Below are 19323 nucleotides of genomic sequence, written 5' to 3'. Positions count from 1 at the left end.
AATTGTAAGTCGTCCAACTCCTTTTCCTGGTCGTTAGCATTTGATGTTTGTTTAATTCAACAAAAGAGAATTCTAGCATTTAACATTGATTTCAACTTTTACCATTAATACATACATCGATATAATAATTAATAATAACTCAACAAATGTTGAAAGGTTTAAATCTTCTAATCACTGATTATATAATAAGGTTACCTAGATAACGATTATTGATTTCTCATTTGATTGTGATTTGTTCAGAATTCAAAACTTTAGCAAACCGTCTGTGATAGTGTAAAATACATGCTTGGTCACCAGATATTATGAACTCCGTTGCTTACCATAGTGAACTATAAAACAAGTACCAGTTGATGCTCGTTACCATCGTTTGCCTTTAACTTTTAAAGGTCATTGTTCAGAAATAAATGTCAATTACAATAATATTCTTGTTGTTCAACATATATCTTTATGGTACCAATTTAGTCTAGTTTATCATGTTTTGTTCTACTAAAACCAAGAGACTTTGTATATCTTTGAAAACTGGCAGTAGGAGAGCTCAATAATGATATACTTCTTACTTAAAATTTAGTTGAATGATTTTTAACAAGTAGCTGTGACCTATTTTAACCGTTTAACTATCAAATGTGTTCATGTGTTTGTCTCGTCTTGAGTTTGCTTGCTTGTAATTTTTATTTGATTACATGACACATACCATCAACATTGGTTGTTCTGTTTACAATTTCCATCAGTTTTGTGGGTCATTTGTTTTATCTCATGTTTTGCTCCAGCTCTCTATAGACATACATCATATTCTGTCACTTATAATTAACTAACTAAAGTCAAACACTCACAACGGTTTTCTCTCATTTGTGACCATACATACCAAGCGTTTGAAATTTGAACCAACACCACATTGCCCTAGCTACTAACTTCGTTAACTAATTTACGCCAAGTAATACTTATATTTTTATTTTACATTTAGGAGCTTTTAAAAACACAATTAAATTACAACACTTTCAATCAGAAACCGTTCTTAAAACATGTTTTTTTTCCCCCAGCAGTTTGGTAACAAGTAATTGTTCTTTTAAGGCTTTTTGTCACGTTTTATCTCTTGAAAAATATGAAACCGTGTTTATTCTTCTGCTCAATCGCAGCTTACATGTATTTATTTTTAAAAACATTTTATTTAAACCTAGTCATAAAAATGGTTCCTGATAATACAATTTTACCAATAATTTATCATAACAATTAACATCAATATAAAACTACCTTAACACACAAACATTGATATGTGCAGATATTAATTAAATAATTACAGTTGAGTGAACATTGAATGTGACAGAAGTTTTTTAATCAAGCTGGAATGTAATACTGGAGATTGGAAAGGTTTTGATAAAAGTATTCCCACCTATGTCAAAGCACTTCTCTGTTCATTTATCATTTAGCAGTTTTTTTACTCCATATGTTTTTGAAGGTTTCTGTTCACATTGCCAGAACTAATCTTTCCCTGACCAGGCTAACTTGTTTGTCCAGTGACTTAGCATTAGTGTTACGCACGGGCCATCTTAGCATTAGTGTTACGCACGGGCCATCTTAGCATTAGTGTAACGCACGGGCCATCTTAGCATTAGTGTTACGCACGGGCCATCTTAGCATTAGTGTTACGCATGGGCCATGTCACACAAAGCAATACAGTTACAATTAAATACAATACTTTAAATCAGATACCATTCTTAAAACATAGTGTTTTTTTCCACAGTTTAGTAAAACAGACCAAACCCTTCAGAAACATACTGCCCAAGTCCTTCAATATCCTTCAGTTTGAAGTTGTCGTAAACAGTCGTCGGACACACTCCCATATTGGCTCCAGTGGGTAGAGGGGGTGTCTTTTCTTGTATCTGTACTGGTGGGCCTTGTCGAAGTAGGATGGATCCTTGTCTGGGTCATTGCAGGCCAGAAAGGTGTTGAGTACGTTGAACCGGTTCCTTGCCATGGTTGCAAAAATCAGGTTATTCCTCAGAGCTGGGTGGGTTGACTAGTAGTTCCTATAGTTGGCCTGCTTGATCAGTCCCATGAGGATGTGTAGCCCAAACCAAGCCCGAATCTCTGCTACGTTGGTTACCTTTTTTCCCGCTGCTCTTATCTTCATGTTTGTCCACTTGACTATAAGGAGGAACAAACTCAGCGGGAAAAACTCGAAGAAATACTTCAAGGCCGATGAGGAACGCTTGAAGCAAGCACCGAGTGGCTTTTTACCCTTGAAGGGCCGCACCAATACACTTTGGAGTGATCTTGTCCAGCCATGGTCATCTGAGGGGTAGTCCCGTGCTTGTGCGACGGGAGACTCTGGCTCTGCCACTCTTCTTCTTCTTTTGACATTTTCCTTTGGTGTCTGTTGTTTCTTTCTTGCCTTTGGGGCAGGCTCAGGGATGTCACTGTCTTCCTCTTCATCCTCTTCGTCCTCACCTTCATCGGCCTTGTACTGCTCTTCATCGTCTTCATCATCATCCCAATCAGAGACGTCGGGATCATTCTCATCTTCATCACCCCAATAATCCTGGCCAGGATCATCACCGTCATCACCATCACTTTCTTCTTCATCCTCATCATGACTTCCAAACCAGTCGGTTACAACACTGCTATCGGTCTGCCTAGATGACTCTGCACACTGGTCGTCCGCCATCATCGCTCCCACCGCCTGGTCCAGGTATTCGTCCTCACTCTCAGAGGAGCTTACAACTGCCCGGTATCTTTTCCCCAAACGGACACCAGCAGCTTTGGCACTGGTGTAGACGACACTTCTTAACTCCTGTCTTTTTGCCTCAGCCTGACGACGCAAAAAACCTCCATCTTTTGCCTTTGGTAGGGGTTCTTTCCCTCTTCCTTTCTCTCTGCTTTCACCTCTATACACTCTCCCTTTATTCTTCCCCATAGCAGCTCTCGTAAACACTTCGGACTCCTCTTGAGTCATAGACTGCTGTAGTGCTCTTGCTTCTCTTGACGACATGCTAACTCAATGGTTGTCTGAAGTAGACAGGGGAGGAGTAGCAATCTGCACTGACTTTTATAGGGAATCAGCACTTAGTTATTACATAATTCTTCATTGATATTAAAATCACATAAACTTTCATATTGTTGATACCCATTGACCTATGTACCTCACTGAATTTGGCTTATTGTTATTGAAATCAATTTATAATTTTACATAATATTACCCTCAACCAAATGGAAGTGCCCAGCTGTATTATGGCCAGGACAATGCCCTTGAGAAATTCCAAAGATTCCAATGGCATGAATGGTGTGTTTACAAAGCCTGTGTGGTATACAATGAACACCCTATGCATGTGAACCCTAAAACAATGACCAAGCTAACAAAGAAAATTTCAGTTGCCAAACAAAATAATATGTCTCCACCGGTAAGAGCCCAAAACCTTCACAATCCTGTTTTGGCCAAGCTACATGAGACCTAATACCTTCAAAATCCTCCTTTGTAAAAATAGCCTAATAGCCCAAGTCCTTCTTAATCTCATCCTCATACAAACTCATAGTGTCCCAAAGCCTTCAAAATCCTCCTGTGCTGCAGAACACTAAAAACCCAAATCCTTCTTTGGCATACACTTCAGCAATGAGGATATTGAAGGAGTTGGGCCCTATAGGGTTAAGGCTTTTTTGCCACGTTTTCTCTGTTGAAAAATATGTTACTTTAATCATTCTGCTCAATCGCAGCTTACAAGTATTTACTTTTAAAAACTATTTGTTTTAAAACCTAGCTTTAACAAAGGTTTCCGAGATGAAATATTTAGGTGTTCGGGCAACAGCCCGAACAACTCATTGATTTTGTTCGGTTTTTAGGTGTTCGGGCAACAGCCCGAACAACTCATTGATTTTGTTCGTTTTTTTTTTTTAGGTGTTCGGGCAACAGCCCGAACAACTCATTGATTTTGTTCGTTTTTTTTTTTTTTTAGGTGTTCGGGCAACAGCCCGAACAACTCATTGATTTTGTTCGGTTTTTTTTGTTGTTTTTTTTTGGTTTTTCTTATTCTTCTCGCTGTCGATTGTCCGCAAGAAAAAGCATAGATGCGAAGCTTGCATTAAGTTGAAACTTTGCACACAGGTAGACAATAACCAGTAGATGATACAAAAGTTCTTACGTCACGATGACATCATCAGTTGACGAGATACACTCATTCAAAGTTTATTATTTCAAAAAATCATAACTTTTGATCTGTATGAAGGATTTTTACAATCAACACATCATCGGAAAGGGCATTCAAAACTCCGTAAACACCTCACAGACATGACCCCATTTTGATCTTGTCTTCCGGTTCAAAATCGAGGTTGAAAATTTCAAAATTCATGTACACTGTATAAAGACTACAAAATTTCCCCATTGATTGCGCGTAAAGATTTTACAATTACATGTACATGTACTTTGTCACCACGTGTAAGCATGCGGTGCATTGCGGTCACCACGTGTAAGTATGCGGTATTATTTCAAAAAATCATAACTTTTGATCTGCATGACGGATTTTGACAATCAATACATCATCGGAAAGGGCATTAAAAACTCCGTAAACACCTCACAGACATGACCCCATTTTGATCTTGTCTTCTGGTTCAAAATCGATGTTGAAAAATCTAAAATTCACGTATAAAGCACTACAAAATTCCCCCATTGATTGCGAGTAAAGATTTGACAATTACATGTACATGTACTTTGTCACCACGTGTAAGCATGCGGTGCATTGCGGTCACCACGTGTAAGTATGCGGTGCATTGATGAGCATAGTCACGCTCTGCACCACGTGTTGATCGTTTTAGTCTGCGTACCATACTGCGTTGATAACACCTGTCACTAAAGTTAAGCAAAATCGAGCCCAGTCAGTATTTGGATGGGAGACCACTTGGCGACCAAAATTTGTACGATTTATTTTTGTATTTAATTTTTTTTTCTCCTATAAATAGCTTCGCTTTAGTCTGTTTTCAAAGCGTTTTCAACAAAGATTTTCCTCCTAGTTAGTCTCTTCTCCAGTCGTAATTATGCATAAGCTCCCATATCCTCAACCACACAAGCTATTTTGACAATCTATACATCATATGAAAGGGCTTTACGTACGTAGTCTGTTTTCAAGGTGTTTTCAACAAACATTTCCTTTTCGGTTAGTTAGTCTCTTCTCCAGTCGTCATTATGCATAAGTTCCTATGTCCTCAACCACACAAGCTATTTTGACAATCTATACATCATATGAAAGGGCTTTACGTACGTAGTCTGTTTTCAGATGTTTTCAACAAACATTTCCTATTCGGTTAGTTAGTCTCTTCTCCAGTCGTCATTATGCACAAGTTCCTATGTCCTCAACCACAAAAGCTATTTTGACAATCTATACATCATATGACGGGCTTTACGTACGTAGTCTGTTTTCAAGGCGTTTTCAACAAAGATTTTCCTCTTAGTTAGGCTCTTCTCCAGTCGTCATTATGCATAAGCTCCCATATCCTCAACCACACAAGCTATTTTGACAATCTATACATCATATGAAAGGGCTTTACGTACGTAGTCTGTTTTCAAGGTGTTTTCAACAAACATTTCCCTTTCGGTTAGTTAGTCTCTTCTCCAGTCGTCATTATGCATAAGTTCCTATGTCCTCAACCACACAAGCTATTTTGACAATCTATACATCATATGAAAGGGCTTTACGTACGTAGTCTGTTTTCAGATGTTTTCAACAAACATTTCCTATTCGGTTAGTTAGTCTCTTCTCCAGTCGTCATTATGCATAAGTCCCTATGTCCTCAACCACAAAAGCTATTTTGCCAATCTATACATCATATGAAAGGGCTTTACGTACGTAGTCTGTTTTCAAGGCGTTTTCAACAAACATTTCCCTTCTGGTTAGTTAGGCTCTTCTCCAGTCGCCATTATTCATCAGTTCACGTTTCCTCAACCTCAAAAGCTATTTTGACAATCTATACATCATATGAAAGGGCCTCACGTATTCCACAAAAATGGGTGTGTTGGTGACCTTTTCTTGACTTTTTGACCTTTTTAAACTGGAAGAGCCTGTAAAATGCTTTGAAAAGGCAGTATTTAAAGGCTTTTAGGTTGAAATGTACACTTTTGGTGCTTTTTCTATAAATTATTACACATCGAGAAAACTGTTTGGTTTTGATTTCTTTGTAATTTGACGAGCTATTAACAATACTTGTTTCATTTATTCAAACACTGACCCAACAATAGCCGAACACCTAGTGTTTGTTTGTACAAACACTATATCTAGTTTTTTTTTTTTGGGGTTTTTCTTATTCTTCTCGCTGTCGATTGTCCGCAAGAAAAAACATAGATGCGAAGCTTGCATTAAGTTGAAACTTTGCACACAGGTAGACAATAACCAGTAGATGATGCAAAAGTTGTTACGTCACGATGACGTCATCAGTTGACGAGATACACTTATTCAAAGTTTATTGTTTCAAAAAATCATAACTTTTGATCTGCATGAAGGATTTTTACAATCAATACATCATCGGAAAGGGCATTAAAAACTCCGTAAACACCTCACAGACATGACCCCATTTTGATCTTGTCTTCCGGTTCCAAATCGAGGTTGAAAATTTCAAAATTCATGTATAAAGACTACAAAATTCCCTCATTGATTGCGCGTAAAGATTTTACAATTACATGTACATGTACTTTGTCACCACGTGTAAGCATGCGGTGCATTGCGGTCACCACGTGTAAGTATGCGGTATTATTTCAAAAAATCATAACTTTTGATCTGCATGACGGATTTTTACAATCAATACATCATCGGAAAGGGCATTAAAACTCCGTAAACGCCTCACAGACATGACCCCATTTTGATTTTGTCTTCCGGCTCAAAAGAGAGGTTGAAAATTTCAAAATTCACGTCTAAAGAACAACGTAAATCCCCGTTGGTATGTGCATAAACAATACACTTGGGCATACACACAACGTGTAGTGTATTAGCTGTGCGGGAGAGTCACGCTCCAGTGATCATCCATAGAGCGCGAAAAAGCTTCATGTAGAATAATAGTCTTCGTTCAAGGCGTTTAACCTTTTGATCTTGTCTTCTGGTTCAAATCGAATTTATTGTACATTATCTACGACCGTACTGCGTTGATAACACCGGTTCCCGTCCGATCACTGAAGTTATGCTAAATCGGGCTTGGTCAGTACTTGGATGGGAGACCAATTGGCGACCAAATTTTGTATTATTTAAAAAAAAAAAATGTTTTCTTCTCCTGTAAATAGCTTCGTTTTTAGTCTATTTTTAAGGCGTTTTCAACTAACATTTATTTTCCGGTTAGTTAGTCTCTTCTTCAGTCGTCATTATGCATAAGGCTCCAACCACAAAAGCTATTTTGACAATCTATACATCATATGAAAGGGCTTTAATTACGTAGTCTGTTTTCAAGGCGTTTTCAACAAACATTTCCCATCCGGTTAGTTAGTCTCTTCTCCAGTCGTCATTATGCATAAGTTCCTATGTCCTCAACCACAAAAGCTATTTTGACAATCTACATCATATGAAAGGGCTTCACGTACTTCACAAAAATGGGCATGTTGTGACCTTCTCTTGACCTTTGAACTTTTTAAACCGGAAGTGCCTGTAAAATGCTTTGAAAGGGCATTATTTATAGGCTTTTAGGTTGAAATGTACACTTTTTGATGCTTTACCAGAAAATTATTACACATCGAGAAAACTGTTTGGTTTTCATTTCTTTGCAATTTGACGAGCTATCAACAACACTTTTTTCATTGATTCAAACACTGATCCAACAATAGCCGAACACCTAGTGTTTGTTTCTACAAACACTATATCTAGTTTCAATTTTTATCGTAACAATTAACACCAATAATCTTAAAACACAGATATTGATACGACTGGTGCAGATATTAATTAAATAAGTTACAATTGAGTGAAAATCGAATGTGACAGAAGTCCTTGAATCAAGCTGGAATGTGATACTGGACAGTTTTGGTAAAGGTGTTCCCAGTATGTCAAAGCACAAGTACCACTTCTCTGCTCGTTTATTATGTTAGCAGTCGTTTTTGAAGGTTTCTGTTCACATTGCAAAAACAATGTCTTTCCCTGTCCGGCTAAACTTGTTTGTCTAGTGTCTAAGCATATAGAGTAACGCACGGGCCATGTCATACAAGGCAATACAGTCAACCAGTTTCAAGCAAATTCCACGAAGAAAAGCCATACACAATTCATTGTTCACATATTTTTCTTGTTTTAAAAATTACTCATGCGCCACCAAAGTAGTCCTGTTACATTCACAGCAGTTGGTTTGCCTCTCTGTAAAAGTTGCCTCGTGTGACAAGGCCCGTACACTATTTCTAACGGAATAACACGAGAATTAGGCATGGGGACACAATGTCGTGATATCCCTTCAATGTTATTATGGTTTGTTGGGGAGATGTTGATCACCACAAAGCGCATGACTTGTTTTAGGACAGGTTTAGTTTTACTGTACAAACAAAGTATTAAAAAAAGTGAACAAACCGAAAAGGTTCATGTGTTACCATGGCAACTCTTTCATTGTTTTACCATGGTACCCACGGTTTGACATTGTTGTTTGACAAGCTAGATTAAAAAGTAATTTAAAGGAACACGTTGCCTTGGATCGGTCGAGTTGGTCTTTGAAAAGCGTTTGTAATCGTTTGTTATAAAATGCATATGGTTAGAAAGATGTTTTAAAAGTAGAATACAATGATCCACACAAATTTGCCTCGAAATTACACGGTATTCCGTTTAATTTGCAAACTAACACGGTCGGCCATTTATGGGAGTCAAAAATTTGACTCCCATAAATGACCGGCCGTGTTAGTCGACGAGGAAAAAGTAAAGCCACGCAATTTAGAGGCGTGTTTGTGTGGATCATTGTATTCTACTTTTAAAATATCTTTCTAATCATATGCATTTTTTTAACAAACGGTTACAAACGCTTTTCAAAGACCAACTCGACCGATCCAGGCAACGTGTTCCGTTTAGCTTGGAAAAAAAAAGGGAAACAATGATTTGCCGTTTTGTTTGTAGGAAATAACAGTCAAAGTATTGCGTTATTTTGATGAAGTCACTTGACAGTTATCTAAAGTAATAACTATAAAAGCGGCAATGCTAATATTACTTGTTACTTCTATTTTGCAAATTGTACTGAAGAAGTAAATCGTGCGTCGCTAGATTCTTAAACACTTTTAAATATGTTGTTTACATCAAATTCTACAAGAAACCATTCTTAAAATTGGAACTCTGTAAATACTAAATTCAAATCCATTAAAAAGGTTTTGTTTTCTTTAAGTTGAACCCCACTCATTGCTGATAAATTCATTTCTAGACATGTGTTTCACCTAAACTGTAACTTGTTTTACCAGTTTGTTTTTTCCCTTGTGTACGAAAGTATACTTTACTTTAGACTTGTGATAACTTCTTCTGAATTTAAAAAATGGTTTCAGCAGCTATCTACAAATTACAATTCAAACTTACTACGATTAAAACAATGCTTAATATGTGCAACATATGAATTATTTAAGACTTTAGGGCAAACCCGGCAAAATTAGTTTACGATATATCTAAATATATTTTCATCCGAAAGCCGTTTTTTTTACCACACTGAGAGCATGATTTCAATACGCCGTATAATTCCCAACCGCCCATTGGTTCTTACTCAATGTGCATGTCAAATTAACTTCAGGCTTCGGTTGATACACTATACAAATGCAATAAAGCTTTGCATCTCATAAAATAATCACTAAGTCATAGAGTAACTAGTCCGCTCTCATTGCTGTGTGATCTTGCTTCTGTTTAAATGAAGGGACTTGAAGGTGAGTGAACGTTTAGAACAAAATAGTGCTTAGTATTTTTGAGTCAAGTAAAATAGACCAGGTTACCAGTCACATGATGCATGCGATTGTCTGTTAATACAGGTGATGAATAATGCACAAACACACGAGTCTGCGTTTCTTAATCTGTTTTTTTAACACATGTTTACGACTTGGCTGAACAGCTTTTCAAATTTGACGAATAAATGCAGCAACTTGCGATTTTCCGTTTTCTATTCATTTGACTGTCAAGGGGCTGAAACATTTTTAGCCACGAGGCGGAGATTGACGGCGTATTTTGATTTCAGTCTTTGCAATACGAGACCCATTCCATTCACTAGCTCTAATGCACAGTGGTTTAAAACCCTATGTGACCCCGACATCGACAAGTTTCTGTACAATAATCGGTCAAAATACCTTCATAATCGGTCAAAAATACCTTTATAATATCTCAAGCATGTCTCAATGTCATCTTTAGGTAGATAAAACGTGGTTGTCCATTAAAATAATCCACAATTTATCGATCCGTGTCGTGATTCACGAATATTGTGACAATTTTTATGATGTGGTTTTGAAGTCAACAGAGGGCGCTATATCTTCCGTGTGTAATGTTAATGTACACGATGTTTTTGGTTAAAAACAGCGTTCTGAAAACTTAGTTTTTGGGAGTGAAGGCGATCTTGCGGGATTTCGGCGCTATTTTATTTTCAAAGCTAAGTAGTCACTCTATCATTTTATGGAAACAAATACAAAAAATATGTTGGCCGTTGGTGCCCGATTGGGAAAATATCCAACGATTTGATTTTTGTTTATTTTCCTTAATTTTGCGATGTAAACAATTTCTTTTTTGAAAATTCTCATTTTCAGGAATAAAAACTCATTTTCGCTAATTTACCGTGAATTTCTAGCCACAACGAATGGTTACTTTACTAATCTATTACATATTTTTAGCATTACGTCCAGGCCCTTAATGGCTTATTTTAAAGATGTGTGGCGGTATTTTTTTTTATAAGTAGCATTTTTTGACATTTTAGTCGAAGATTTCAAAGCATTTTTGCCGTATCATCAAAACTTCGGTCCGTATTTAATTTTCTACAGTGCGAAAGGTCACTTATACAGGTAATTTAAAAACAATATTTGTTTTCTCAAACAATTTGTATATGCCTACCCTGGTATTTTTTTTAACATAAGGGTTTGTGATTTTTGCTGAATATAAGTGTATGTCACAATATACGAACTACAAATCCTTAAAAAACCAGGGTCATAAATTTCAAAAAAATAAAAATTCTTCAACAAATTAGTTCTTCTTGTTCAAGTCACCAAAGATATGTAGTTATCTCAGAAAAAAAAATCGGACCTGATGTCTGGGTCTTAAACCACTGTGTAATGACTCGTTTGTATGGACCCATAGTATCACCAGGTTGGATATATTCAGCATTAAGGTTATTATCTACGCCAGGTATACCAGAGCATCTATTAAACCACCATCCTCCTTCACTATTCAGACCTGGGCAGTTTGTTGAGCCTTGGTTAATATCTGTGTGATGGTGAAAGCTGAAGGCTTGATTGTTGGCAGTCTCAAGAATATTATCTGAAAAACACAATAAAGTACAAATAATCAAAACCAATATTTGATGCTCTTTTAGTTAGACAATTTAAAGTTTTTGGTAACCATTTTTTAAAGGAATTTCACCCCTATACGCGTTTTCTAGAATATAAGCAGTCTAGGCAGTTTATGGCACCACCATAATAATAATAATAATTAACCATTCGTATATAGCGCATAACACATAGAAATCAAACATGTCCCTAAGCGCTTCTGAGAAAAACACAACAGAATACAAAGACAAGATGTACTGGGTAACAAACAAAATGGATGAACTAAATGATAAATAAGTGCGTCTTTAATCTTAAACCTAATAATGAAATCAATGTTTTTTATGTGTTCCAGGAGATTGTTCCATAAGGTTGAGCGATTAATTACGTAATCACTTTACAGGTTTTGCACATGTTCGAGATCGTTTGTGTTGATTTATGTGTGAAGATTAAAGCGGAACGAACAAGTACAACATCAGCGGTTGGACTCATGATTCAGTATTTTAACTAACATTGGGGAACTTACTTCTGCATCCAATGAGTTCAATGCTTACAGCTGGATATCCACCGTTTTCGATTTGTGTGATGCGGATGAAGTGTGCTCTGATTGGCTGCTCAAACAATATGTTTGTAACCGGTGATTGTTCTGTGCTGCCAATGAATGTCTGTAGCACACGAGATAGATAAACTTTATTGAAGCCAATTTTGTTTATTGAAGCAATTGCCTGTATATTAGGTCTCAAAGTAAAATAAAAAATGAATTGTTCAAAATGTTGCAATGTTCCTTGTGCGTACGAGTTTCTGGGATTACCAATTGTCTTTGTTTAAAGCTAGTTGAGTCCACCAGAATAAAAATAGTCAATTTGATGAACCATTTTGTTAATGTAATGACAAAACCATTTACCTGAGGTTCTCCCTGGTGGCTTACGTTGACCCAGGTAACGTTGTCGAGACTGTATTCCACTTGAAATGACGTTTCATTTTTCCCTTGTGCTATGACTCCCTCAACTAGTGTTACTAACAGCAGGTCAATCTGAAGCCGTGGTGATTCGTCGGAAATGATATGGGCTTTATTAAGAAGGCGTTGTCTACATACCCAGCGTACTGTAAAATACAAACATTTGATTGATTGAATATTTGAATTTAATGCGTTGTGCTCCAGTTCTGTAAAGTGACAGTAAACCTGGATTGTCTTTATAAAAAAGGCTTCTCCATAACACGATAGGCTCAAACTGGGCTCTGGTTTGTGAGTTAAATAAACAAATTTTGTTTTGGTTGATCAATTGAGTTCAGAAATACTTACTTCATAAACAAAAAAACAAATTTGTGAACATTATAATTTAAAAGGTCACCAAGCTTTTGATAAATTTCTGATCATCAAGAGCAATTAAAACACTTGTCCATTTAATAAGAGAACAAAACGGAGAGACATTATCGTAAGAACCAATTCTCAGATCGAAAGTTTGTGGGGGAAAACAGTTCCGTTTATCAATCAAATAAGTGGTTATTGCCATTACTTTAAAGAAAGATTACAAAACATGAAATTACCTTAACTATTTGAGAACAATCTTGGTTTTAGAGTTGTCAGTTGCTTCAAAAAGCTGAGCAAAACTCATTCAAATATGTACACTTTAAAATTATAAATTGTAACTTTGTCAATCACTCATTTAATGTTTAAAATATTGCTGTGTTTGATTTTTTTGTTTATGTATATACACAGTTTTCACGATATTTAGACGAATATAACTTGGTTTAAAGACAATGTGTCTCAGACATCTCGTTAGAACTAACCTTTGCACCCTAGTAGTTCAACACGTATCCACAGAGAGCCATCAGTCTGGTTTTGTGATATGCGGATATAACGAGCAGTGATTGGTGGATTGAACATGCTGGTAGCTACCGAGTCTGCTGCGGTGTTTCTTCGGATAATCTGTTAAGAAACAAAAACTACAAATTATGTTCATGCTATCTCCATCAAATAGCATGTCACTCACTAGTAAAACAAAAACCATTTAACTTAGCAAAGCAGAATTATCAATACACATTTTGTATTTTGTTCAAATCAGACTTATGGTCTCGAAATCAATTCAACTGTGCATATCACAACAGTTGAATTGATTTCGAGACCATATGTCTGATTTAAACAAAATACAAAATGGGTAGTTAAAAAGTAGCCATAGCAGCTTAAACTAAACTATCTTTGGCACAGCGACATTGTGGTTGTCCACAAACAAGTTGAACAAGATCAATCAAATCCGTTTGAATAGGTTTGCTTGTCAGTTCTTAGAGTCGGACTTAATGGATTTGTGAAACCATTATAAAGCGCCAATTCATCAAGAACACAGCGTGTTATAGTGGGTAAAAATAATGTTTGATACACTTCTCGAATTTGCACGGAAGTCTGACTCCCTTTCTAATTGAGATGGTGAGTTGCATTCCGGGTGTGAGGAGCAAAATGCGAGAAGGTGCGAATGGAAGCAGACTTTAGAAGCTTGACAGGTTGACATAATTAGGTTCCAATAACCTAATCAGTTTACATTAAACATGTATGTTCTTACCTGTGCTGAACCCATAGTATGCCAAGTGCTCTGGTCATCACTGTACTCCAGCCGGTACCCATGACTCACATCTTCATTGATTACCTGATCAGATCCCTGCAACATCATAATTCCCTCTACTATGACATTACTTTCGAGATCAATCTGTAACCATGGGTTGATGTCATTAGGATCAGGGCACCAGCCAATAGTCTGACTGTTTGCTGATTGAGTGAGTCGTACATTGCTTGGTTGACAGTTACCATCTTCCCTCTGCTGTGGACTTGATGCTGTGATTCTGTAGTCTGGAATGCTGCCATCTCCCATTCCGAGACGATCCAAACAAAAGAAGCGTTCTGTATCAGTTAAAATAAAAGGCAACGCAATAATAGGTTAATCGAAGTGCATTTTTTTTAATAATGTATTGTTCGAATTCCGGTCACAGTGTGGTCTTGTTCGGAAAAAAACAAGCAAGTGACTTTACCGCCACTGACAAAACAATGTTTTCTCAAATTTAAATTGAAAATGAATCGTTGTAGGGTGTTATGGCCGAGCAGATAGAGCACCGAACTCAAGCTCTGGTACTTCTGTTCAGCAGAGTGTGGGTTCGAATCTCGGTCATTACACTTGTGTCCCTGACCAAGACACTTAACTGTAGTTGCCACTCTCCAACCAGGGGTAAATGGGTACATGTGGATGAGGGCAGAGATGGTTCTTGTGATTGGTTTTAGTAGCCGAGTAGCGCATATTACTGTTGAACAGGCTGCATACTCCCCACTAGGGAGCTGAAATAGTTTAAGGAGTAAATTAAGGCCTATTAACCAGGGGTAATAATGTGAAGCGCTTTGGGACGGCCTCCGGGTGTGAAAAGCGCTATAAAAAACGGGTTGTTATTTATTATTATTAGTAAGGTTTAAGGTTAAAGGTTTATTGTTTCCACAGTAACGTTGTAAAACAGGCAATAATATATACATATTCCAATAAATACAGTTAAGCCAGGAGGAAATAAACACACTTTTATAAAACTGCAAGGGGGCTCACTAAGAGGTACACCCCTAAAACGGTTGTATTTAGCCCTTGAATTTCGCTCATGATTGTTATTTGCTTAATCAAAATAAAGTATAAATTAGAACTATCGTTTGACTGTAATGCATGTTCAGATCACACGTTTGGATAAAAGGCAAAAGTTTTTGCAGCGATTGTCTATAATATTGTAAAAATTCTGTCGAGTGAGATCAATTTGAATTCAGTAAGTGTTTGCCTAAAATACGAGACGTAGCCCATTAAAATTGAAAATCAAAGTTTCAACAAACCCAATTAAAGAAGAATTGATGATTATGTTGTTGTCAGTTTTTGTTATACAAATCAACGGGATTGATAAATAAATAAATAATTGTTTTTTTTATGACTTTACCATTACATCCAAGGAGTTCAATACGCATCCCAGGATGCCGATGATACCCAGTTGGTGTGATGCGGATGTAGCGTGCTCTGATTTTCTCAATGAACATGTTGGTTACTCTGGTACGTCGATTTGTATTTCCAGAGAATCTCTGTGGAAAACAAATGTGATGGTCAATAACAGCATCTATCTTAGACAAACAAAACATCTTGATTCCGCCCAGGTCTCAAGACTCGCTGCTTCCGTACACGATATAGGCCGTATGTGTTTTGTTTTACAGTTTAGATTAGTAGGATTTGAAATTGTGCATGGTGAATAACGGTATGGAAAAGTTTGCGGTAACACCATATAATAAATATCTATAAATGAGTTGGGGTGGTTCTGAAAAGAACCGTTAGTTTCAACTCGACATTTCGATCAGTATGCTCTGATCGTCTTCTGGAGAGTTGGGATTCCTAAATAAATGCAGACGCTTATTACTGCAGTTTATTTATGTAAAACGTGCTGCCGCTCGTTGTTCTGAGGAACACTCTGTTATCAAAAATAACATGCATAATCTGGTTTAAACGTTCCTTTTGTTCATATTTGTAAAATGCTGTAGACATCTGGAAACACTGTACAAAAGAATGATTGACTTTGAAGGGAATAGTGAACTTGCCAGTTTCAGTGAATTCATCAAGAAACAAATAATCTGCCTAATACATTACAGGTGGTGTTGTTGATTTATACCATTTTTAATATTTAATATTTTTCTGTCATTTAGGTATGAAGTCCTACCTGTGCGTTGTCCTCATCTGTCCCTCCTACGAAGCGCAGGTCTTGCTCATTGTCACCGTAAGATACGATGAACTCTGTAACCAAGTACCATTTGTCGTTGTTACCCTGTGTAACAACACCTTGGATCAATACCGGGTGCTTTAGATCCACTTGGAACCATGCACTGTCTCTGCCATCCAATGTGGGACACCAGCCACCATTCAAATCTAGCCGTCCATAGGGCTTCCCGCTGCATTCCTGGTCATCAGTAGACGATGTCGTTATGCTTCCATCAGGGATGGTACCATCTCCCATTCCAAGCTTCTGCTGACAAACTTTAAGAGCTGAGAAAATAAATAAATTCATAGTGTTTTAATCAAGCCAGCCTTTAGTGAATACATTCAGTTTTTGCGAATTTTGAAGTTGGTATTGTTAACTTCAGAAGTGTTTCATTTTAATTAATTCTTATTGAGATCTTGGTTTACCTTAGAAACACGTTTTAATTTGGCTTTATAGTACATTTTCATAATAGTAGCTAATGTGTAGTCTAATAATTGTTATAGTAGCTAATGTGTAGTCTAATAATTGTTTACAATAACTTTGAAGGGGAGTGAGGTTGAGTGCAAACATATTCTGACTTTACGATTCCCATTTCTATATTTTGCAGTGACTTTATTTGTACTGTGCTCAACTCACAGTCGAGTACAGTTTGGAATGTCTCAATGTTATGACTTCGTGTTCTTGGAGAACATGGTGAGTGGTCAACAGCATATATCATTAAATTATATCCTTTATACGGTGGCTGATCTCCGCCAACAAATAAACACCTTTTCAGTAGGGCGTTATAACGCCCTAATTTACGGCGTTATAACGCCCTACATTAAGTAATAGGGCGTTATAACGCCCTACTGAAGAAGTGTTTATTTGTTGGCGGAGATCAGCCACCGTACGTACCTTTACCTTTGCAGCCACTGAGCTCAATACCTTAAGTATTCCAGTTTGTTGGTTTGCAGCTGATGCACTGAATTTGTTATGTGCAGTGTTCTGTGCAAGTCTGACAACAAATTGTTTTCTAGATACTTTGTAGATGAGATTTATAGACTTACGTTCGAAATCAGAATAGGCGTGTCTCGTTTTAAGGGTCTGTTTACTTTTTTAAGGACACCACAAAATGTCATCAGATTTGCACAGTTTGAAAATAAAAATTGTAGAAAGCTTCCCTTGGTGTTGTTTTAGCATGTACAACGTATTTTAATGACATTGTTTTTAAAAATTACAGCACATCAGCAAGCAATATTTGTTATATAAGCTTTCTACTGACATTATCATCAATCTGTGTAAGTTAAATGTAAAGGTAAATATGTAAACTTTGTGTTTTGTGTTACAAAAAGTACCCCAATCCTTTTAGTGAGATTATGTACAATAAGCCTGACGTTTGAAAAAGTGGTGATTGAATATAACAATACCTCTGCATCCAATGAGCTCAATACGTAGGCCTGGGTGCCGATTCCATGATGTTGGTCTGATGCGGGTGTACCGTAGTTGAATAGGCTGCTGGAATATATTGGTAACTGCGGTGTTCCCATCAGTGTTGCCAATGAAAGTCTGTAAAAAAAAATGTAAACCAGAGGTGGAGACAATAATCAATACAAATGATAATTAACACTTTGGTTATAAATAATGGCTGTACTATTATTGGAGTGTCTATGTTTTTAATGAATATTGGTAAACTAGGGTGTTTCTATCAGTAGGCAGATCACACTATTTTTCAAAGTTCTGCCAATGCCTTCAAAGTTTGTCTCATATGTTTTAGCTTGATAAAAGAAACAAAGAACTGAAAAGCAAATTGAAATCCGACATTCGATTCTCTTTTTATGCAAATTTTTGTTTATTGTTTAAAGCACCTGTTTTAACAATTTACGGGCAAAAAGTGGACAATGCTTTCTTTTCAGTTTTTCCTTTAAGTTTTCATTGTTTTTTCTCAATTTTAAACCCTGTTAGTGTTTCTTTTCTTATAGTACACAGGTCAAACCTACTTGCAAAAGAGAAATGGAGGTTCTATTACATTGAATTTTTTTACGGTCACCAAAAATGGCACATTATCCAAAATTCCATAACGGGAAACCCCAAAATGTTCCAAAAATGACTAAGTCCAGCTAATTAAATATGCGTGAGGCTCTCCTGGGGTAACTAAAGTAGTTACAGCTATGAAACTTGGCACAATTCTTGTTTGTGTATAGACATTTTTTTTTAAAGTGTATATTTCAAAGTTTTACACGCCATTATGCAAATTAGCCTAATTAATTATTCATTTTGTACGCAAAATTACCTAATTAAATATGCGTGAGACTCTCCTGGGTTAACGCAAGCACCTACAACCATGAAACTTGGCACAATGAAAGTTTGTTATTTTACAGTACATTGTAGTTATTTACATGGTTTCATACATCATTCTGAGAATTCCACACAACTGCAAACCAGACCATTATACTGGTGCATCTCATACAGAGAATGAGAAACGTCAACAATTTGCAAATAATTATGTCAATTAGCATCTTATATGGTTTTGCAGTAGCACCACGTGTTTATGTGTCTAATAATAAATTGTATGAGTTGTGATGGTTCTAAATTGAGAGGTTGGTGTTACAACTCGAGCTGATCGTCTTTCTCCTGAAGACAATCAGAGCATATTGATCAAAATGTTGAGTTGCAAACACCAAGGATCCACCACAACTGCAAACCAGATCAACAAAAATATATCTTTCCTTTTCATGAGATTAGATTTATAGTGAGATCATATTACCTAAAGTTCATGTACATTTTATACCATTATGTACAACCTCCATATCAAGAAAGTATGTAGATACATAATTTCTTTTCTGAGTGTAGATAATGTTCACAACTGACTAATTATTGTGAAATTTTTAAAGAAGAAAAATAAAGAAAAAATTGTAAACATGGAGTAAAGTGTACACTATGTTACTTTAAATGCATCATGATCACCTTTTATACTGTTGTGTGTGAACTTCATGTGCCTTACAGGGAGCTGTTGTGTTATAAGATGATTTACATTAAATCTAGTGTGCCCTCATCCCATTCCTTTTCCAGTGGATAACATAGCATTTCCTGATATGGAGGGTCGTACATAATGGTATAAAATGTGTGCACCCCAACGTATTTTCTATCACCCGGTTCGACCAATTCATCAA

General features: G+C 36.6%; 1 protein-coding gene across 1 annotated transcript; it reads right to left on the bottom strand.

Moving 5' to 3' along the window:
* Positions 1 to 9453: 9453 nt before the first annotated feature.
* Positions 9454 to 16152, bottom strand: LOC117305637 (EGF-like repeat and discoidin I-like domain-containing protein 3). Its single transcript, XM_033790516.1, has 8 exons — positions 16136 to 16152; positions 15371 to 15509; positions 13978 to 14312; positions 13211 to 13349; positions 12324 to 12523; positions 11946 to 12084; positions 11181 to 11414; positions 9454 to 9464 (listed from the first exon to the last, which is right to left on the bottom strand). Exons 2-8 carry the CDS (start codon positions 15465 to 15467, stop codon positions 9454 to 9456), a joined length of 1155 nt encoding a protein of 384 aa, XP_033646407.1. The 5' UTR covers positions 15468 to 15509; positions 16136 to 16152.
* Positions 16153 to 19323: the final 3171 nt, after the last annotated feature.

This window comes from Asterias rubens, unplaced genomic scaffold (genome assembly GCF_902459465.1).
Source record: "Asterias rubens unplaced genomic scaffold, eAstRub1.3, whole genome shotgun sequence".
In the NCBI taxonomy this organism is placed as follows: domain Eukaryota; kingdom Metazoa; phylum Echinodermata; class Asteroidea; order Forcipulatida; family Asteriidae; genus Asterias; species Asterias rubens.
Note: the sequence above shows the minus strand (reverse complement) of the source record. Positions and strands in the feature narration are given on the sequence as shown.

Coding starts and splice junctions, on each gene's coding strand:
- LOC117305637 (XM_033790516.1), bottom strand. CDS start 15,467: ATGTTCATTGAGAAAATCAGAGCACGCTACATCCGCATCACACCAACT. Junction 13,350..13,977: donor ATACTATGGGTTCAGCACAG/GTAAGAACATAC, acceptor GTTTCTTAACAG/ATTATCCGAAGAAACACCGC. Junction 12,085..12,323: donor GCCACCAGGGAGAACCTCAG/GTAAATGGTTTT, acceptor CGTGTGCTACAG/ACATTCATTGGCAGCACAGA.